At 43.3% G+C, this 22,859-nt stretch overlaps 1 protein-coding gene across 1 annotated transcript in view; it reads right to left on the reverse strand.

Moving 5' to 3' along the window:
* Positions 1 to 7,722: 7,722 nt before the first annotated feature.
* The window catches only part of clmpa (CXADR like membrane protein a), a gene marked incomplete at both ends in the record, with an annotated part of 132,235 nt that continues 117,098 nt past the window's right edge, over positions 7,723 to 22,859 (reverse strand). Inside the window, 4 exons of the mRNA XM_084177902.1 lie at positions 7,723 to 8,077; positions 10,069 to 10,210; positions 10,334 to 10,456; positions 13,643 to 13,810. Coding sequence (XP_084034028.1) covers positions 7,723 to 8,077; positions 10,069 to 10,210; positions 10,334 to 10,456; positions 13,643 to 13,810 — 788 coding nt within the window. The remainder of the gene's footprint in view (positions 8,078 to 10,068; positions 10,211 to 10,333; positions 10,457 to 13,642; positions 13,811 to 22,859) is intronic.

Below are 22,859 nucleotides of genomic sequence, written 5' to 3' on the forward strand. Positions count from 1 at the left end.
ACCAAGCAGTCATGCTGTTGTTAGTCCGCTAGGGACTTTTTCTCATGTATTAAGTGTGTATGTTATTCTGTGTTATTATTTAGTTAGCTAGTAAATAAATAATTAAGCCAATTTGTGTAGTGCTGAATCATAAGTAAAGCTGGGGTTTGTGCAGATCCAAGAAGTCTACGACCGTTCAGAATGAGACTGATAAGAGGTCATGATTGATACGTTAATTATTTTATACATATTGATAGGTAAAGACCTTTTATAGTTTAATTCGGGAGATGGTAACTCTATAAACAACTTATTCCGTGGTGCCCCAAATCCTAATGAGTTAATTGTTACATGATTACTTTAATCGAGTAACAATTAAACATAGTTCATGGATTATAAATAAATAAAATAAAAACATGACTTATAAGCCTATGCAACATTAACCAATTAAAAACAGTTCTGTAGCAATGAGGTTTGTGCAGTAGGCTTTTGGCCCAATATATTAGCACTGCATATTGGCTATGCTTGAATTACCCTGCCAATGTTGTTCTTCTCAGACCATTTAGAAATTATATTTATATACAACAACATTTGTTGTATTACTTGAGAGGCACAGCTGAGTGAGCATAATAATTTGCGTTTTTTATTTTACTGGACTGATGGCCTGCTTCTGATGGTCAGTGAGGGGAGGGAGGGAGGGACTGAGAGAGCAGCGGTGAGGCTGCCTCTCACCCGACTCACCGTCCCTCTGCTCTCCCTCCGCTGAGAAAAGGGGACACAGTCTTCCAGCTTTTGGCAAAACTCAAGTCGCACTGCATTATTTCTGCCTCATGCACCAATTCATGTTGTTACTCCTATGACCAGAGAAAGGAATATTCCTCGATATTAAAAAAGACACAAGCCGCTAATAATTACAACGCAAGCTTATCTAAACACGTTGCTATACTCATTCATTGCAGCTGCAGTGCTGGTTATAGCATGAGTAGAAGTAAGGAGAACACACATTTTATGGCATATAAAAGTGTTGAACAAAGTGTTGACAGTGCTGAATAACAACTTAAACATTACTTATAAAAACAGCAACTCTTTGCTGTTTTCATTGCATCTCTGTCTAGTCATGGTTTTAAACATTTTAAAATCTCAACAGTATCCTGTCTAGTCATGGTTTTAAACATTTTTAAATCTCAACAGTATCAACTTTGCTGTGTCCTCGAGGCCTCTTTATAGAGCCTATGGCTCAAGGAAACTGTGCAGACGCGGTGATCTGAGCAATCTGATTGGCCAGCGGTAGGCCTATAGGTGCACTTGATTTGCTCTCTGGGCCTGCCAGGTATGCGGAGTTCTACCTTCAGACACATGAAATGGTTCAAATGGGAACACTTTTCCTTTCCCGGTGCTAGCCTGCTGAATCAAGAGCACCTACTGCCAACAAGGCAAAACATAAATAAATAACAAACAGGAACGCAAGGCTTAATCATTGTTGTTTTTTACAGAAATGTTTGGCGATCGACTACAAATGTCTTTGAGATCGACCGGTTGGTGACCACTGTTTTAGAACAATGTCGCCCTGATGTAATGTACTGGCTATATTTTACCACTAGAGTGCATCATTGCACCTCAAATGTTTTAATGAGACCCCTAGTTGGCCAGAGAATGTTACTGAATATGTAGCCTACAATGTCATAGCCAATGAAAAACAGATGGTGGAGGGAAATGTTGAGGACAGTGGTTGGTTGTCGCAGCAATTTGAATATCCTCACTTGATCAAGTATCAATTAGAAGGTCAGCTGTCTCACTGTCCAGCAGTTTCCATGATTGTAATGGTTATTTAAGACTTTGCTTATAGACACCCTAATCTGGAGGGACATTATACAGATGGACATTGCTTGCGAGCTCATTCCGTGGAAGAGCCACACTCAAGGACAAAACAGCACGCAGACCCCATCTGGTGTTTCACACAGCAACCTTATGGCCAGCCGTCTACAATATGCCCTTCACTGCCCCACCAAATTTGAGATGGAATAGTCTGTATTCTGATTAGACCTGTGGGTATGGTCTGTGTATGAGAAACCCCAGGGGTCAAAGTTGAGAATGATCTGAGATGTCAATGGGAACTTGTCTATTTATTCTTTTTTAAAATATTTATTTGTAGGGTTTTATTGGCTTTTGGACAGTGACAGGCTTGAATAGAAGGGAGACAGAGGTGAAAAGGCCAGTCGGGCCAGGATCACATCCTGCGCAGGCAGGGGGGGCCATACATGTACAGGAGGCAGGGGACTTAAACACTAGACTAGACCAACTCCAGACACTAGTATGTGTATTTCTATACTTTACGGGCCAGTTTCCCAGACACAGATTCATTCCTAGACTAAATAGCATGCACATTAGAAAATCTCAATCAAAATGGCTTAATACATTGCATTCGGAAAGTATTCAGACCCCTTGACTTTCTCCACATTTTGTTACGTTACAGCCTTATTCTAAAATTGATTACATCGTTTTCCCCCCCTCATCAATCTACACACAATGCCCCATAATGACAAAGCAATTACAGGTTTTGAGAAATGTTTGCTAAAAAAATAATAAAAAAGAACAGAAATATGACATTTACATAAGTTTTCAGACCCTTTACTCAGTACTTTGTTGAAGCACCTTTGGCAGCGGTTACAGCCTTGAGTCTTCTTGGGTATGACGCTACATGCTTGGCACACCTGTATTTGGGAAGTTTCTAACATTCTATTCTGCAGATCCTCTCAAGCTCTGTCAGGTTGGATGGGGAGCGTTGCTGCACAGCTATTTTCAGGTCTCTCCAGAAATGTTCGATCGGGTCCGGGCTCTGGCTGGGCCACTCAAGGACATTCAGAGACTTGTCCCGAAGCCACTCCTGCGTTGTCTTGGCTGTGTACTTAGGGTCGTTGTCCTGTTGGAAGGTGAACCTTTGCCCCAGTCTGATGTCCTGAGTGTTCTGGAGCAGGTTTTCATCAAGGATCTCTCTGTACTTTGCTCTGTTCATCTTTCCCTCGATCCTGACTAGTCTCCCAGTCCCTGCCGCTGAAAAACATCACCACAGCATGATGCTGCCACCACCATGCATCACCGTAGGGATGGTGTCAGGTTTCCTTCAGACGTGACACTTGGCATTCAGGCCAAAGAGTTCAATCTTGGTTTCATCAGACCACAGAATCTTGTTTCTCATGGTCTGAGAGTCCTTTCGGCGCCTTTTGGCAAACTCCAAGCGGGCTGTCATGTGCCTTTGACTGAGGAGTGGCTTCTGTCTGGCCACTCCACCATAAAGGCCTGATTGGTGGAGTGCTGCAGAGATGGTTGTCCTTCTGGAAGGTTCTCCCATCTCCACAGAGGAACTCTGGAGCTCTGACAGAGTGACCATCGGGTTCTTGGTCACCTCCCTGACCAAGGCCCTTCTCCCCAGATTTCTCAGTTTGGCTGGGCGGCCAGCTCTAGGAAGAGTCTTGGTGGTTCCAAACCATTTAAGAATGATGGAGGCCACTGTATTCTTGGGGACCTTCAATGCTGCAGAAATGTTGGTACCCTTCCCCAGATCTGTGCCTCGACACAATCCTGTCTCGGAGCTTTACGGACAATTCCTTCAACCTCATGGCTTGGTTTTTGCTCTGACATGCACTGTCAACTGTGGGACCTTATATAGACAGGTGTGTGCCTTTCCAAATCATGTCCAATCAATTGAATTTACCACAGGTGGACTCCAATCAAGTTGTAGAAACATCTCAAAGATGATCAATGGAAAAAGGATGCACCTGAGCTCAATTTCGAGTCTCATAGCAAAGAGTCTGAATACTGAATATGGTATGGCATTTAGAAGCAAACCGGATGGACATCATGAAAATGATCGGAGAGGTTGAGGGTAGAGGAAGTTCAGGAGTAAAAACAAACAAAATTATTATTGTAAAATTGTATATAGTGTGTATAAGCTGGAAGTAGAGGCCTAAGCGTTGTTGTTCACTAGTTTACTCCAATTAGGGAAGGGGTGGTGGGGTTGGAAGATAATAAAGGGAAATATATTTCTAAAAAGGATGTGTATGTGTATGTATGTATGTGTGTATGTATGTGTATGTATGTATGTGTGTGTGTATATGTATATATGTATATGTATGTGTGTATGTATGTATATATGTCTATATGTGTATATATATATATATATATATATATATATATATATATATATATATATATATATATGCATATATATATTTGCGAGAAAAAGAAAAGGAAAAAAAGAGTCTGAATACTTATGTAAATAAGGTATCTGTTTTTTTTTTTAAATACATTTGCAAAAAATTATAAAAACCTACTTTCGCTTCGTCGTTATAGGGTATTGTGTTTAGATTGATGAAGGGGTAAAAAATCATTTAATCCATTTTAGAATAAGGCTGTAACGTAACAGAATGTGGAAAAAGTCAAGGGGTTTGAGTACTTCCGAATGCACTTTATGTGTCCAGGAAACCGTCCCTACACGTGTCGGCATGTCTGAAGTAGAGAACAATCATACCAAGTGGCTATTCATCAAATGCTTTATTACAAACCAAAACAGTACTTATTCAGATATTGTACAAATATACATTTTTCACTCGAGAAGGAGGTATGTACATTGCCTTTTTGGTTTACAACAACTCAAAGTAACTGCATGATGTTCTCAATCAAAGAAAATCGAGTGAGATAAAAATTTTTTCCCCTGTAACGGTGTTGGTGTGAAAAGGTCTTAACGCAAGCGGGACACAGAAAGCACAGTATAAGAAAGTGCAAGGTACTTATGATTGAATACTTAACCCAAAGGAGTAAACTCAAAAAGAACAAAACAATATATAAAACGTTCCTTTTTTACAGTCATAGCATTTGTTTTAACTGTAACATTTTTCTGTACAAGATTATCATTTATATATTTATATAAGCATTGAGGCAAAAATACTGTTTTGTTCTTTCTCTTGTTAAGTATCTGTGACATGCATATCCATCATTTTTCAGCTTTGGGTGGATTGTTTCTCCCTTGAACATTACACTGTATGTATAATATCAAAGGTCCCATCACTCAAACCATAGTGGAGATCTTTAGAGTAGACAGACTATTGAATGACATCAAGATGCAAGTTTTGTACTAGCTAACCTATGGTAATGTCCTTTTGGAGTCGATACATGGTGAAAGGGCAACGTAACGCCTGTGGTTCACGTTATTCCAATCCCCAGCATGGTTTGGAGCATTCCCATTCCTCCTGTCTGCCAAGCAAGACATTCCAAAAATGGTGGAAACCCTAATGATTCAGGACACTGAGCGCTCCGCCAGGGGAATTCACAGAGCTACTCAGATAACAGGAAAATCAATACCGGTGCGTATCCTACCCCATCAAACGGCCGTAAGAGCCACATTCAATCATCGGCCCCCCTGTATTGGCTTTCAGGGGTATAATGGGAAATTCAAAGGGGGTTGTGGTGGGTAATCAGGCGCTCTCCCTCAGGTGTCGTCCTCTTATCTCGCCACTCATCCGTCTCCTGGTTTAAAGGAGCTTTTCAACCAGCAGTGGGCAAGCTAGAAGTACTCAAGAGAGTCACCGAGACAAAATTGCTGCTTTCTTTTCGCTCTTTGAACTGCCCACGATTCATGAGATAATCTCATCGTCACAACTGGCGTGACTTTAAAAAACTACAATTATTGATACAAATTAATCTGGGTGATTTCAACCAGGCATGAATGAAAATATAGGTTAATGAACCTTTTTCAAGAAGTATAGACTCCCCCGTCCTGGTTTGAACCATTTCGGAGGCCAGAGTGCGAGTGCGCTCTTATGCTATCTGCCCCGCTGGACGAGAAGAGCACTCCCTCCTGGGTGATCTAAGATGAGTGTGCTGGGTTCTCCTGGAGGGCAACACAGCATCAGTCACTCCAAATACCTCCTGACATCTCATCCATTACATTGTGAGTGAGCCAAAATAACAGGGGTGTCTCTTTGGGAGGAAGCTGTCATAACACTGAATGACCAATGTGCTACTGCGTAGAGCCAGAGAAGACTATCGCTAGGCAGAAGTCACGCCTTTGGATCAGATGAGAGCTCAGGCAAAAGTTGACATTTAAGTCAGAGAGAAAGGTAGGGCATAATCCAACACTTTCAGGCAGGATATTTGACTGAGTTTGAGTGTTGTTTAAATTCTGTTTGGCCACCATGAAGAGACTTTGATGGAATGATTTGAGTTGGACTGAAACTAGTATGACTACATGGTTAAACAAAATCACTCAAAGCTAAATCACTCCCGCGAACGTGGGAACATTGCCTTTAAATTGAAATCAAGCTATAACGCTGATCTTCCGCGTTACTTCTGCGATAGGGATTGAATCCAGCCCTTTATATACTGCACGGTATAGCAACACATTCATAAGTTAGTTCATTAATTTGGATTAATGGAAATGCTATTAACACAACACAAACAAAAACAGAAATGCCATTAACAATCTTCAACAAACATCAACAGTGGCACTTTATCGATAGGGCTTATGTTCACCCCTTTAATAACAATCCTTAAACATTCTGAAGGAATCTGAAATAAATTAAATAGAAAAAAAGCAAACGTAAAATATTAGACAGCAATACATATCACAGCCATTAATAATCCCCTATGATGACCACAAAGTCATATCTTCCTATGGGCTTAATTGACGCAGACCATGAACATGGGAAGATAACGTTACATATGTCCAGACTTGTTGAGTGTATAGTGCTGGATGCACAGGAAACATGGAAGCAAGGGAAATCAATATCGATATGTCCATGTTGCTGCGAGTGACCCATGTGCAGGTGGATAGGGTGACAAGTGACGTGTCTAAGTGGTGTCTATTACTTAAGCTAGACCATTTTTGTACAATCACAGACAAACATCCCTCTTGCATGAGCAGCAAACTTTCATCCACTCTCATTCGTGTCGATCGATCGACAGATCAATCGGTGCCCCCCCCCCCCCCCCCCTCCTTACTAAACCAATCACCATGCCTGCTGGCCTTGGCGGGAATCCCGGAGGAGAATACATGGAGGTGTGTGATGCCAGCAAAGCAGCCTGCGAGATGTTGATTGGCTCTGTGTGGCGGAGTGTGTGAGTGTGGTGCTCAGGCAAGCCTGGGAATGCAGGCGTTTGGAGAGCGGTTTACTTTTCCTGTCTTATAATTTTTTGTCTGCCATCTGGTTTGAGCTGGTTGGTAGCAGGTATCAGGTGTCGTGAGACAGCCAGACACCCTGGCCTGATCTCTGGAGAGCTATGCCTGTGTATCTCCTTTGTTTGTTATTTTCCAGCCCTCTGTTTGCTCTCACTCCCTCCCTCCCTTCGTCCATAGCCCGTTCCTCTTTCATGGCTCTGTCACTTCGGTTTTTAAAATACCTCAACTCTACTCAGGGTCCTCCCCTTCTTCCACCTCAGAGGATGATACACATCACTGACCTCGTCAGCAAAATCAGGCAAAAACAGAATGAAAGTTCTGTTGTCAAGGGATATCATGCGAACAAGAGATTTTGCTCTGTATTGTTTGTACAGGAGAGGGTACAAAACCTCTTATGAAAATCTTCCCTTCGTAAGAGTGCACTCAATTATACTTTTAGTTGGCGATGGTATGGCTGGTTTTCACAGGGTTTCTGGGGGCAGGCTGGGGGTTGCTATCAGCTGTGTACTGTGGCTTCTTGTGTCTGTCTGCGTCTACTCCCTCCACTACTCCCTCCCCTCCCTCCCTCCCTCCTAAACAGTCTGGAATGCCTTGGTCTGGGCAGGGATCATGACTGGCGTTGCCCCCATGCGGGCCAGGTTCCCGGGGCTCAGTTTGGGGGGAGGGCTGGGCTTGGCCGGGGCTGTGCGGGGCTCAGGGGTCTTGGGGACCACCTGTGTGTAGGCAGGGGGCTGTTGGGGGAAGCTGGTGGGCTGGCCGTTTTCATTGAGGGCGGCCACGTCAGGCAGGCGGGCGCGGGGCCCCCGGGGGGCAGTGGTGTGGACCATGGACTGGGTGGAGGAGGTGCCTGAGCGGGAGCTTCCAGAGCGGGACGAGGAGAGAGAATTGGGCTTCACCAGTTTGGCCTTGGGAGCCTCCGCGTCCTCCCTAAGACAGAGACAAAGACATGTGTGGCTCAGAACTTCGAAGGATGTCACTCAATGAAACAAGATAATATTAATTAAATGACAACCTTCCACATAATGCACAGTGAGTGCATTATAAGAACATCTATAATGGTTTAAATGCATATCGCATTATAACGCACAACACTATGTCTGCATCCATAGAACATTATGAACTTTTACGTCTTCATATAAAACCGATATGTATTCTTTGCAGTAACAGCAGTAGCTGGCCAAATACATGGTACTCTGAATGACTTAATAACTTGTATCCCCTTCTTACAATGAACCCTAGTTAGGTCAGGTTAGGACAGCACCTCACCGACACATGCTTAATTGTCACTACGTCATTAGCAACCCCTCACCTTCTCTAATTAAACATCAGTTTGACCTCAGACTGTGTGTGTATGTGTGTACGAGTATGTGTGCATGTGTCGCTGCTAATGCTCCATATGTAAACAGGACAGAAGTGACTGTCTGCTCCGTGGCTCTCGACCTTGCCGTGCCACTCCATTATTGGTGCTTAGCCATCCCCCTGTGCCTGCAGAATTCAGCCTGACACTGCCAGCAAGCAGCATTATCAGACATAATTTAGGACCCTGGGAACCTGCTCTGAGGGATGGGGAGGAACCTGCTCTGAGGGATGGGGAGGAACCTGCTCTGAGGGATGGGGAAGGAACCTGCTCTGAGAGATGGGGAAGGAACCTGCTCTGAGAGATGGGGAAGGAACCTGCTCTGAGTGATGGGGAGGAACCTGCTCTGAGAGATGGGGAAGGAACCTGCTCTGAGGGATGGGGAGGAACCTGCTCTGAGAGATGGGGAAGGAACCTGCTCTGAGAGATGGGGAAGGAACCTGCTCTGAGAGATGGGGAAGGAACCTGCTCTGAGAGATGGGGAAGGAACCTGCTCTGAGGGATGGGGAGGAACCTGCTCTGAGAGATGGGGAAGGAACCTGCTCTGAGGGATGGGGAGGAACCTGCTCTGAGAGATGGGGAAGGAACCTGCTCTGAGGGATGGGGAGGAAAGGGGAGTGTATACACAGGCTGGAGAGAGGATCCTGCTCTGAGAGGTGAGGAACCTGCTCTGAGAGGTAAGGAACCTGCTATAAGAGATGAGGAACCTGCTCTGAGAGTTGAGGAACCTGCTCTGAGACTTGAGGAACCTGCTCTGAGAGGTGAGGAACCTGCTCTGAGAGGTGAGGAACCTGCCTTGAGATGTAAGGGACCTGTTCGGAGAGGTAAGGGACCTGTTCGGAGAGGTAAGGAACCTGCTCGGAGAGGTAAGGAACCTGCTCTGAGAGGTAATGAACCTGCTCTAAGGGTTGGGAACCTGCTATAAGAGGTAAGAAACCTGCTCTGAGGGATGGGGAGGAAAGGTGATGGTATACACAGGCTGGAGAGAGGATCCTGCTCTGAGAGGTAAGGGATGGTGTAGCTGTACTGGAGCTACAGTACCTGGAGGGGGATGCTACACAGGCTGGAGAGAGGATGCTACACAGGCTGGAGAGAGGATGCTACACAGGCTGGAGAGAGGATGCTACACAGGCTGGAGAGAGGATGCTACACAGGCTGGAGAGAGGATGCTACACAGGCTGGAGAGAGGATGCTACACAGGCTGGAGAGAGGATGCTACACAGGCTGGAGAGAGGATGCTACACAGGCTGGAGAGAGGATGCTACACAGGCTGGTTTAAGTGGTGGTGGTATTAACACTTGTGTAGGTGGACTGAGAGTGAAGTCAAGTCCTTTTTTGTACCAACTAGGTGAGGTTTGTTCCCACCCCATCTGTTTATGTATTTACTTTTTGTTATTTCTGATTCAATATGTTCTGTGTTTTTGACTATCTGCAAATTAACTTAACTATCCTAAATGTGTGTGTTTGAGCATGATTGTGTGCGAAAGTATGTATGTGTGAGTGATGCGCGTGTGTATGCAATTGTGTGTGTATGCTTATATGCGTGTGCATGTGTGTGTACCTGATCTCGTTAGGGGTCTCCTCCTCCTCGTATTTCTTCTTCTCCTTCTTGCGGAACACCAGCCAAATGATGAGAATGATGAGGAGGACGCCGAAGGACACGCCCACCACGGCGCCCGCCACCACACCCATGCCCCGCACATCTGAAATGTACACAAAGAAAGTGATAGCTATTACTGTCCTACAGATCATCTTTGGTAACATTAATGGAGTTATAATATGAGACAGTGTGTATGTAGGTGTTGGTTATAGCCTGGGCTACTCACAGTGCACTTTGACCTCTACGGTGCAGCTCTCCTCTCCCACATCGTTGCTGGCGGTACATTTATACACCCCAGCACTGTCCTTGGTCAGGTTCCTCAGTGTCACTATCTCGGAGTTCTTCAAATCTTACACGAGAACAGGACAAGGTCAAATCCAATCCAATTTTATTTGTCACATGCTTCATAAACAACAGGTGTAGACTAAGGCTGAGATATTGTATTTTTTGGTATTTTATTAGGATCCCCATTAGCTGTTGCAAAAGCAGCAGCTACTCTTCCTTGGGTCCACACAAAACATGAAACATTACATAATACAGAACATTAATAGACAAGAACAGCTAAAGGACAGAACTACATACATTTTTTTATCAAACTACATACATTCAATCAGATCAAGCGTTAACCGGCGATAGCAGACAGCCACATACTGTAGCGAGTGTTTTGGTGGTGTTGGAGGTGGAACTGTGTTGGAGCTGTCAAATCGGTGAGCAGCTGCTCTTGTGATCATTGTCACGAAGCCACACCCGCCCCACTCACGTTAGAAGTTCAGAACGAGAAAGTGTAGGGTGTATAGAAATAATTACACCTCAAATTGAAAAATCATTAAACAAATTAATGAGGATTTTTATCATCATAATGGAGGTGTAGATTACATCTCACATTCCAATGTTAGAACTTGTAAACAAGGCTGCATGGAATTTCTGTTAATGTGACTCCGTGCAGCCAATGGTAATGTCCGCTTTAGGTATAATGCCAGGAGCCGCTTGTGGATTTGACAACTCTAACACAGTTCCACCTCCGAAACCGCCAAAAGAACCGCTATGCGGATGTCGGCTAAAGCAGATCTGATTGAATAGAGTCCTAACAGTGAAATGCTTACTTACGGGCTCCTTTCCAACAATGAAGAGTTAAGATAAGAAATAGAAATAGTGACATGAGGAATAAATACACAGTGAATATCGAGTAAAAATAACATGGCTATATACAGGGAGCACCAGTACCGGGTCGATGTGCAGGGGTACGAGGTAACTAAGGTAGCTATGTACAGTACATATTGGTAGGGGTATGAAAAATGTATGCACTCACTAACTGTAAGTCGCTCTGGATAAGAGCGTCTGCTAAATTACTAAAATGTAAAAAAAAAAGTAAAATGTAGGGGTAAAGTGGCTAAACAACAGGATAGATAATAGACAGTAGTAGCAGTGTGTGAGTGTGTGTGTGGTGTCAGTATACGTGTGTGTGTGTTATGTGTGTGTGGGCGTATGTATTGTATGTGTGTGTTGGGATGTCGGTGTAAGTATGCGTGAGTGTGTGGGTAGTAGTGTCAGTGCAAGAGAGTTGGTGCAAAAAAGGGTCAATGTGGGTAGTCTGGGTAGCCATTTGAATAGTTATTTAGCAGTCTTGTTTAGCAGTCTTATGGCTTGGGGGTAGAAGCTGTTCAGGGTCCTGTTGGTTCCAGACTTGGTGCACTGGTATCGCTTGCCGTGCAGTAGCAACGAGAACAGTCTATGATTTGGGTGACTGGAGTCTTTGACAATTGTTTGACACCGCCTGGTGTAGATGTCCTGGATGGCAGGGAGCTCGGCCCTGTACTCCCCACCCTCTGTAGCGCCTTGCGGTCGGGTGCCTTGCAGTTACCATACCAAGCGGTGATGCAGCCAGTCAAGATGCTCTCAATGGTGCAGCTGTAAAACCTTTTGAGGATCTGAGGGCCCATACCAAATCTCCTGAGGGGGAAGAGGCGCTGAGGTGCCCTCTTCACAACTCTGTGGGTGTGTGTGGACCATGTTAATTCCTTAGTGATGTGGACACAGAGGAACGTGTAGCTCTCGACCCACTCCACTACAGCCCCATTGTTGTGGATGGGGGCGTGCTCACCCCTCCGTTTCCTGTAGTCCACGATCAGCTCCCTTATCTTGCTGGCGTGGAGGGAAAGGTTGTTGTCCTGGCATCACACTGCCAGGTCTCTGACCTCCTCCCTATAGGCTGTCTCATCGTCGTCTGTGATCAGTTCTACCACTGTTGTGTCATCAGAAAACGTAATGAGGGTGTTGGAGTCGTGGGTGAACAGGGAGTACAGGAGGGGACTAAGCACACACCCCTGAGGGGGCCCCATGTTGATGGTCAGCGTGGCGTAAGTGTTGTTGCCTACCCTCACCGCCTGTGGGAGGTCAGTCAGGAAGTCCAGGATATAGTGCGGTACAGTGATTGTGATGCAATTTAAAGTTTTTTTTCAACTATCAAATCCAGAAACACTATTGCAGGTGATGGTTATGTGGAGTGTTTGAACTTTGAACATTCATCGAATACATAAAATTTGATATTTTAAGAAAAATGGTGATAGCTAACAATGGAAATAAAGTTAAACTAATTCAGAGTGACCAAACCATGATCGAAACCATGGTGTCTCTTTTACATGTTACTGCAAGGTCACTTTCATATTGTTTCTTTGGATGTGTGACTCAGTTGGTAGAGCATGGTGCTTGCAACGCCAGGGTTGTGGGTTCGTATTCCCATGGGGGACCAGTATGAAAATCGTATGCACTCACTACTGTAAGTCACGCTTGATAGTAGCGTCTGCTAAATGACTAAACAATTGTAAATGTAAAAAATGAGTAGTACTGTTCCCTGTTATAGACTGCTTTTTGGACCAGTCATTTGCCCAATCCCAAATCAACCTCTAGCCCCTACACTTTAGGCACTTTTTGTAGATCTGATTGGATTCAATAAGTATCTGCAATGTAACATTAGTTCTACCTTCCCCTCTGATACACTAGGGGGAGTTTTCACTATATTACCTAAACTACTCAATCCTAGTAAATCTACAGTACACAAATACATAGGGCGTCGGGCTGGTGTTTGATTTGGGATTGGTAAACTCAGTCCTTTGCTGTAACAGATGTGACTGGCCAGTTTCCCAGAACAGGTAGGTACATGTAGATAAGGGAGTGTTATTTACTAAGAACTTGGCCGAGTCTGCATGGGAGAAATGACTCTACCAACACTTGTCACTAACACTAACTGGACATGTGAACAAGGTCAAATAAGGATACTGGAGATGGTAGCTTTGCATTGAAATTGGCCTGGCATTCTGACACACACTTTAATTACGTACAGTATGCAATTTCCAGCCCTTAAAGGGGATCTGGAAATTGCTCAATTTGTTTGTTTTTCTCAAGTAGGAAATCTTAGTTGGAGTTTGAGTCTGTGTATGACAAATCTGATTTATGACAGACTTGTCATCATGTCTTGAAGGCACAGGAAATATATCCACACACACAGAGAGAGCATGCAGTGGACTAAAGGGTTTACCTATGAGGGCCAGTGGGGGCAGCTTCCCCACGTACTTGCCCTTGTCCAACAGCCTCTCCCATTTGTAGTTTATGGGGTCAGAGCCATCTGTAGACTTACAGCTCATCTTAACGTCACTACCCTCCAACAGCCTGCCCTCCATCCAACACCGCGGCTTAGACGGCTTTACTGGGGACAGAGAGAAAGAGAGAGACAAAGACATTTTTGTGTTAGATAATAACAGGTTCATATTTCCCACAACATACCTTTAAAATAATCTTATCCACAAATGTTCTCGTCTTGAGTCCTTGGACTTAAATTAAACTGTACCTAAAATAAACCAACAGTGATCTTGTGTAATGGTTCATGTTCTGTATAAAAAAAGACTAGAAGGTACATTAGAAGGTGTGAGTGTTGTCAGAATGAGGGCTTCTGTAGTTCCACTGGTGTTGCTGCTGTGTGTGTCTGGGGCATCATGGGCTCAGGGAGAGAGGGAGGAGGGGAGTGAAGTTCACTATGAGAGCCAGAAGACCAAAACTTCAGACAAACAGACCACCACCCAACCTGACATCTGGACTGAGCTGAAACACCTGAGAGACATAGTGCACAACCTGGGAACCATCATGGTGGAACAGAGAGTGGAGCTGAGCATCACTAAGACTGAACTGACGTTCTATAAAAGCCAGGTGGAGGAGCTGAAGATGTTGAACACAGGTAATATGTGAGTTATATTTCACAATGGGCTGAATTCTAAATTGAGATCTGTGTACACCATTCAGACTTCCATGTAAGTCATGCATTGATGTCAATGGGAGACTTGCACAATTAGAATGATACCCATTATGTATGAAGTGTACCACATACATTCAGTCATATATCATAATACTGACTGAATGTTATTTTAGCCATGGGGACCAGACTGACAATCAGTGAGACCAGACTGACAATCAGTGAGAAACAAGTGAAGGAACTAAAGAGAGAGAACACAGGTTGTAATGCATAATGTAGCCCAGTGTAGCTCAGTTGGTAGAGCATGGCGCTTGCAACGCCAGGGTTGTGAGTTTGATTCCCACGGGGGGCCAGTATGAAAAAATGTATGCACTCACTAACTGTAAGTCGCTCTGGATAAGAGCGTCTGCTAAATGACTAAAATGTAAAATGTAATACTGTATGTTAGCTTTGAGATAGTGTTATATTGACCAGCAGAAAGCCAAACATATCTCATATTATTGGTTCTGTTTATACAATTACAGCACAAGCAGCAGAGCTGTCAATTATTTGGAACAGACTGACAAACGGTGAGAAAGAGGTGGAGGAGCTGAAGGGAGAGAATGCAGATATTGTAGCTATCCCGAATCTTAATAGTAGACTTGGTGGTGTTGATCCAATTAAGACTAATGTAATGGAGGCCAGGGTGACAGTCAGTGAGAGAGAGGTGGTGGAACTGAAGAGACATAATGCAGGAGAGAACATAAAAATCCTAGAACTTAGTATGTTGTTACAATTATGCTCTTCAGAAACCGATTACAAACAAGACTAAATGAATAATAATAAAAATGTCTTCTTAATAAAATCCTCTTAGATGTAAAGCCCCCTGTTTAGGGGACCTGCGTGGTTCTGGTACCGGTTCCAACTGACATTTTGGCTTATAAATCGATCTGTGGACACCGTAGATCGATAGCCCTGGTTCCCATGGACACAGTAGTATATTTCTTTATCCTGTGTGATGTAGGATGTGAAATCTGAAACCACTTGAAGCTAGGATGTCCCTCCTACCATTTAATTAGCTCTTCCGACTGTCCATCAACTCCTGGCTGAACCCTATCTCACAGCCACTGACAAAGCACATGCCTGAAATCCTTACATTTAGGTTTCATTTTACATTTACGTCATTTAGCAGACGCTCTTATCCAGAGCGACTTACAGTTAGTGCATAGATTTGTTTAGTTTTTTTCATACTGGCCCCCCGTGGGAATCGAACCCACAACCCTGGCGTTGCAAACGCCATGCTCTACCAACTGAGCTACCTCCCTGTCGGCCATTCCCTCCCCTACCCTGGACGACGCTGGGCCAATTGTGCGCCGCCCCATTGGTCTCCCGGTTGCGGCCGGCTACAACAGAGCCTGGATTCGAACCAGGATCTCTAGTGGCACAGCTAGCACTGCGATGCAGTGCCTTAGACCACCACGCCACTCGGGATTTTCATCACTGTAGCACATTCAGATGAAAGGCGAGTTCCTAACGAGTTCAGGAAGCCAAGCTAGAGCTCTGAGACGTTCACAGCGATGCGGGCAGATGTTTTGATCAAGAGAGACCTTTTGAAAATATGAAGATCTTCTCTAACTAAACGTACAAATATGTATTTTACAGTTATAAGGAAGGTGAAATCTTATAGTTAGTGGTTTTATAATTTGATTATACTATATTAGAAAGCATATGTCATTTCAAGCCTTATTCATACAGTTTTGTTGAATAGGAAATACATATTATCAAAATGTTTCATATTTTTATCGTATTTGTACTGTGTACTTGAGCTTGTGTCCTCAAAAGTGACTACACCTCAGCAATTTATAACTATTTTTACCAGAAAGGTGAGATTTTAACCTTTCTTCGAGTATGCTGCATTACTAGTTATTGTTTATGCCCCTCTCATGATAAATAATTACTTTTGGGGATTACGTAGATTACATTTTCGATTACATTTAACTGGTTCTAAATCACTTTTCTCACACTAAACATGTTATTACTACTTTGGTATTATATACAGTAAAATATATGCAATATTACAAGATATTTGTTTGATAATTATCACAGACATACTATATAATAATACATGAACTGTGTCTCCTCTCCATATTGACAGGCAAGTTGACAAAGTGTAGTCAACTTTGTTTTTAGGGCAGAACATATCTGATTGGTTTCTAAAAGGTCAATGGGCGGAGTTTAACAGATGCACAACTATTGAAAACATGGTGGCGGTTTGAACTGAGAATCTTGTAAATAAAACTTTTAGTTACAAGTCATAACGTTTTCAAATCATTTTTGTGTTACAATAGTCAGATAAATGTGACAATATCTCTAAGATACAACTGGTCTCCTGACTTGAAGCAAAGAGTCAAATGTAGCAAGCTACAAACAACATGCTAATCAGAGCAAGCTAGCTATCAGATTATTTTGCCCTTAGAACAAAAGTTGACTACACTTTATGTCAATCTTCTATTGGCAAGACAGACCAAAGGTAGCGTTCTTCACTGCTCTGACTGGTACTGTAGGACCAATCAGCAGTCATACTACTCTGACCTACAGCAAAGTCTTCACAAACATCGGAAAGGCTTACAATAACATTACAGGTACCACATTGTGTATCCATTTAAAATATTTGATGATTATTTAATTATAGCATACTGTATATACTGTACATATGAATGAATATACAATATGATTTTTTTGTTATACAGGTATCTTCACAGCACCAGTAAAAGGAGTCTACTACTTTAGATTCACTGCCTGTGGTATCATGGATACATGGATGGGTGTATACTTGTATAAGAATGACCAGAGAGTAATGGTCACATATGAAAATGTTGATGCTGATGGGAATTGGGAGTATGCATCTAATGCAGCTGTCCTTGAGTTAGAGGAAGGAGATGTCGTCTGTATGCGTCTCCCTTCCAGCGCCAGGCTGTATGATGATTACTCAAATCACTGTAATACCTTCAGTGGCTTTCTGCTCTTCACCATGTAAATTATGTCATGTTGAACAGAATGTGAGTGTTAGCAAGTGTTTTGCCCTGCTATCATTAAAAACATTCATTAAGTATTTACTCTATGTCTGTCATTACTGAGTGCTTACAGCAGTATAAAGTAATCTACCAATATGAAATTAGCAATAATGACCAAGTTGACTGGTGCATCACTAACAAGTCTGAGGTCATAGAATGTCCTACTAGATAGACCAACCAGCATGTTAAGTCTCTAGACTAGAACTGTATGTACATGAACCAGTGGTTCTGTTGTATTTTTGGTACTCTATAATTACCGGTTCTCTCACAATAACTTCACAACATATCTCCCTATGAACAAACTTGATCAAGCACGCGTACACATTTAAACCATGTTTGAGAAATTCAATTTTTATTAGTCCAGTTTAAAAGGGCAATTTAGTACAAGACTAGGCTTAAAGGGACGACATGATGCCCACTGGAAGATTTAATTGGAAACGCTTATTTTCGTCTATATATTTTAATACAAAACATAGAAACCCGCTGTTTTCACATTTGATGTTGGGGTGGTGCTGGAGATGATGAATATGAGGTTGAAAAGTGGTGAAATGTCCATTTAACCGCTCCAGTATGTGCAACCGAACACTGATGAGTTTTCGGACATAAATTATATTATTTTAAACGGTGCTTAAATGTGTGGATGAGAGACCAACCATGTTCATTCCCACTAATAAATGCATAAAAAGTTTACAATGTCTCTGTCATTTCTATGTGCTTCCAGATTGATATATTGTAACAACCGCATATCCCCAGATACCCATACATTACAGACACTGTATTCCTCCAAAGATCCACCGTCATAGGATGCCACCTTTCCAACAAGTCAGTTCATCAAATTTCTGCCCTGCTAGAGCTGCCCAGGTCAACTGTAAGTGCTGTTATTGTGAAGTGGAAATGTCTAGGAGCAACAACGGCTCGCTGGGAAGTGGTAGGCCACACAAGCTCACAGAACGGGACCGACGAGTGCCGAAGCACGTAGTGCGTAAAAATCGTCTGTCCTCGGTTGCAACACTCACTACTGAGTTCCAAACTGCCTCTGGAAGCAACGTCAGCAGAAAAACTGTTTGTCGGGAGCTTCATGAAATGGGTTTCCATGGCCGAGCAGCCGCACACAAGCCTATGATCACCATGCGCGATGCCAAGCGTTGGCTGTAGTGGTGTAAAGCTTGCCGCTATTGGACTCTGGAGCAGTGGAAACTCGTTCTCTGGAGTGATGAATCACCCTTCACCGTCTGGCAGTCCGACGGACGAATCTGGGTTTGGCGGATGCCAGGAGAATGCTACTGTGCCAACTGTAAAGTTTGGTGGAGAAGGAATAATTGTCTGGGGCTGTTTTACATGGTTCGGGCTAGGCCCCTTAGTTCCAGTGAAGGGAAATCTTAATGCTACAGTATACAATGACATTCTAGACGATTCTATGCTTCCAACTTTGTGGCAACAGTTTGGGGAAGACCCTTTCCTTTTTCAGCATGACAATGCCCCTGTGCACAATGCGAGGTCCATTCAGAAATGGTTTGTCGAGATCGGTGTGGAAGACCTTGACTGGCCTGCACAGTGCCCTGACCTCAACCCCATCGAACACCTTTGGGATTAATTGGAACGCCGACTGCGAGCCAGGCCTAATCGCCAAACATCAGTGCCCGACCTCACTAATGCTCTTCTGGCTGAATGGAAGCAAGTCCCAGCAGCAATGCTATAACAGTGGAGGCTGTTATAGCAGCAAAGGGGGGACCAACTCCATATTAATGCCCATGATTTTGGAATGAGATGTTTGACGAGCAGGTATCCACATACTTTTGGTCATGTAGTGTACATTAGAAGGTGTGAGTGTTGTCCGAATGAGGGCTTCTGTAGTTCCACTGGTGTTGCTGCTGTGTGTGTCTGGGGCATCATGGGCTCAGGGAGAGAGGGAGGAGGGAAGTTCACTATGAGAGTCAGAAGACCAAAACTTCAGACACACAGACCACCACCCAACCTGACATCTGGACTGAGCTGAAACACCTGAGAGACATAGTGCACAACCTGGGAACCATCATGGTGGAACAGAGAATGGAGCTGAGGAACATGGAGACCAGCCTGAAGACCAGTGAGAGTCAGGCGGTTGATCTAAAAGTGGAGCTGAGCGTCACCAAGACTGAACTACAGTTCACGAAGAACCAGATGAAGGAGCAGAAGGGGGAGAATGAAGGTTACTCCAACAGGTAGTGAATTTATGTTAGCCATTGAAGCCAGATGGATGAGCAGAGAGAGGAACAAGAGACAATCAACCTGACAACCTTCTACAAGAGACAGACAACCTGACAACCTTCTACAAGAGACAAACAACCTGACAACCTTCTACAAGAGACAAACAACCTGACAACCTTCCACAAGAGACAAACTACCTAACAACCTACAAGAGACAAACAACCTGACAACCTTCTAAAAGAGACAAACAACCTGGCAACCTTCTACAAGAAACAAACAACCTGATAATCTTCTACAAGAGACAAACAACCTGGCAACATTCTACAACAGAGAAACAACCTGACATCCTTCTAAAAGAGACAAACAACCAGACAACCTTCTACAAGAGACAGACAACCTGACAATCTTCTACAAGAGACAAACAACCTGACAATCTTCTACAAGAGACAAACAACCTGACAACCTTCTACAAGAGAGAAACAACCTGACAACCTTCTACAAGAGACAAACAACCTGACAACCTTTTACAAGAGACAAACAACCTGACAACCTTTTACAAAAGACAGACAACCTGACAACTTTCTAAAAGAGACAAACAACCTGACAACCTTCTAAAAGAGACAAACAACCTGACATCCGTCTACAAGAGAGAAACTACCTGACATCCTTCTAGAAGAGACAAACATCCTGACAACCTTCTACAAGAGACAGACAACCTGACAACCTTCTACAAGAGACAAACAACCTGACAACCTTCTACAAGAGATAGACAACCTGACATCCTTCTACAAGAGAGAAACAACCTGACATCCTTCTACAAGAGACAAACAACCTGACAACCTTCTACAAGAGACAAACAACCTGACAACCTTCTACAAGAGAGAAACAACCTGACATCCTTCTACAAGAGACAAACAACCTGACAACCTTCTACAAGAGACAGACAACCTGACAACCTTCTAAAAGAGACAAACAACCTGACAACCTTCTACAAGAGACAAACAACCTGACAACCTTCTACAAGAGACAAACTACCTAACAACCTACAATAGACAGACAACCTGACAACCTTCTACAAGAGACAAACAACCTGGCAACCTTCTACAAGAAACAAACAACCTGACAACCTTCTAAAAGAGACAAACAACCTGACAACCTTCTACAAGAGACAGACAACCTGACAACCTTCTACAAGAGACAAACAACCTGACAACCTTCTAAAAGAGACAAACATCCTGACAAACTTCTACAAGAGACAGACAACCTGACAACCTTCTACAAGAGACAAACAACCTGACAACCTTCTACAAGAGACAGACAACCTGACAACCTTCTAAAAGAGACAAACAACCTGACATCCTTCTACAAGAGACAGACAACCTGACAACCTTCTATAAGAGACAGACAAGCTGACAACCTTCTACAAGAGACAAACAACCTGACAACCTTCTAAGAGAGACAAACATCCTGACAACCTTCTACAAGAGAGAAACAACCTGACATCCTTCTACAAGAGACAAACAACCTGACAACCTTCTACAAGAGACAAACAACCTGACAACCTTCTACAAGAGAGAAACAACCTGCCATCCTTCTACAAGAGACAAACAACCTGACAACCTTCTACAAGAGACAGACAACCTGACAACCTTCTAAAAGAGACAAACAACCTGACAACCTTCTACAAGAGACAAACAACCTGACAACCTTCTACAAGAGACAAACTACCTAACAACCTACAATAGACAGACAACCTGACAACCTTCTACAAGAGACAAACAACCTGGCAACCTTCTACAAGAAACAAACAACCTGACAACCTTCTAAAAGAGACAAACAACCTGACAACCTTCTACAAGAGACAGACAACCTGACAACCTTCTACAAGAGACAAACAACCTGACAACCTTCTAAAAGAGACAAACATCCTGACAAACTTCTACAAGAGACAGACAACCTGACAACCTTCTACAAGAGACAAACAACCTGACAACCTTCTACAAGAGACAGACAACCTGACAACCTTCTAAAAGAGACAAACAACCTGACATCCTTCTACAAGAGACAGACAACCTGACAACCTTCTATAAGAGACAGACAAGCTGACAACCTTCTACAAGAGACAAACAACCTGACAACCTTCTAAGAGAGACAAACATCCTGACAACCTTCTACAAGAGACAGACAACCTGACAACCTTTTACAAGCGACAGACAACCTGACAACCTTCTACAAGAGAGAAACAACCTGACATCCTTCTACAAGAGACAGACAACCTGACAACCTTCTATAAGAGACAGACAAGCTGACAACCTTCTACAAGAGAGAAACAACCTGACATCCTTCTACAAGAGACAAACAACCTGACAACCTTCTACAAGAGACAGACAACCTGACAACCTTCTAAAAGAGACAAACAACCTGACAACCTTCTAAAAGAGAGAAACTACCTGACATCCTTCTACAAGAGACAGACAACCTGACCACCTTCTACAAGAGACAAACAACCTGACAACCTTCTACAAGAGAGAAACAACCTGACATCCTTCTACAAGAGACAGACAACCTGACAACCTTCTATAAGAGCCCGACAAGCTGACAACCTTCTACAAGAGACAAACAACCTGACAACCTTCTAAGAGAGACAAACATCCTGACAACCTTCTACAAGAGACAGACAACCTGACAACCTTTTACAAGCGACAGACAACCTGACAACCTTCTACAAGAGACAAACAACCTGACAACCTTCTACAAGAGACAGACAACCTGACAACCTTCTACAAGAGACAAACAACCTGACAACCTTTTACAAGAGACAAACAACCTGACAACCTTCTACAAAAGACAGACAACCTGACAACTTTCTAAAAGAGACAAACAACCTGACAACCTTCTAAAAGAGACAAATAACCTGACATCCTTCTACAAGAGAGAAACTACCTGACATCCTTCTAGAAGAGACAAACAACCTGACAACCTTCTACAAGAGACAGACAACCTGACAACCTTCTACAAGAGACAAACAACCTGACAACCTTCTACAAGAGATAGACAACCTGACATCCTTCTACAAGAGAGAAACAACCTGACATCCTTCTACAAGAGACAAACAACCTGACAACCTTCTACAAGAGACAAACAACCTGACAACCTTCCACAAGAGACAAACTACCTAACAACCTACAAGAGACAAACAACCTGACAACCTTCTAAAAGAGACAAACAACCTGGCAACCTTCTACAACAGAGAAACAACCTGACATCCT

The sequence above is a fragment of the Coregonus lavaretus genome, assembly GCF_964263955.1.
Source record: "Coregonus lavaretus genome assembly, chromosome: 15".
Taxonomy (NCBI): Eukaryota; Metazoa; Chordata; class Actinopteri; order Salmoniformes; family Salmonidae; genus Coregonus; species Coregonus lavaretus.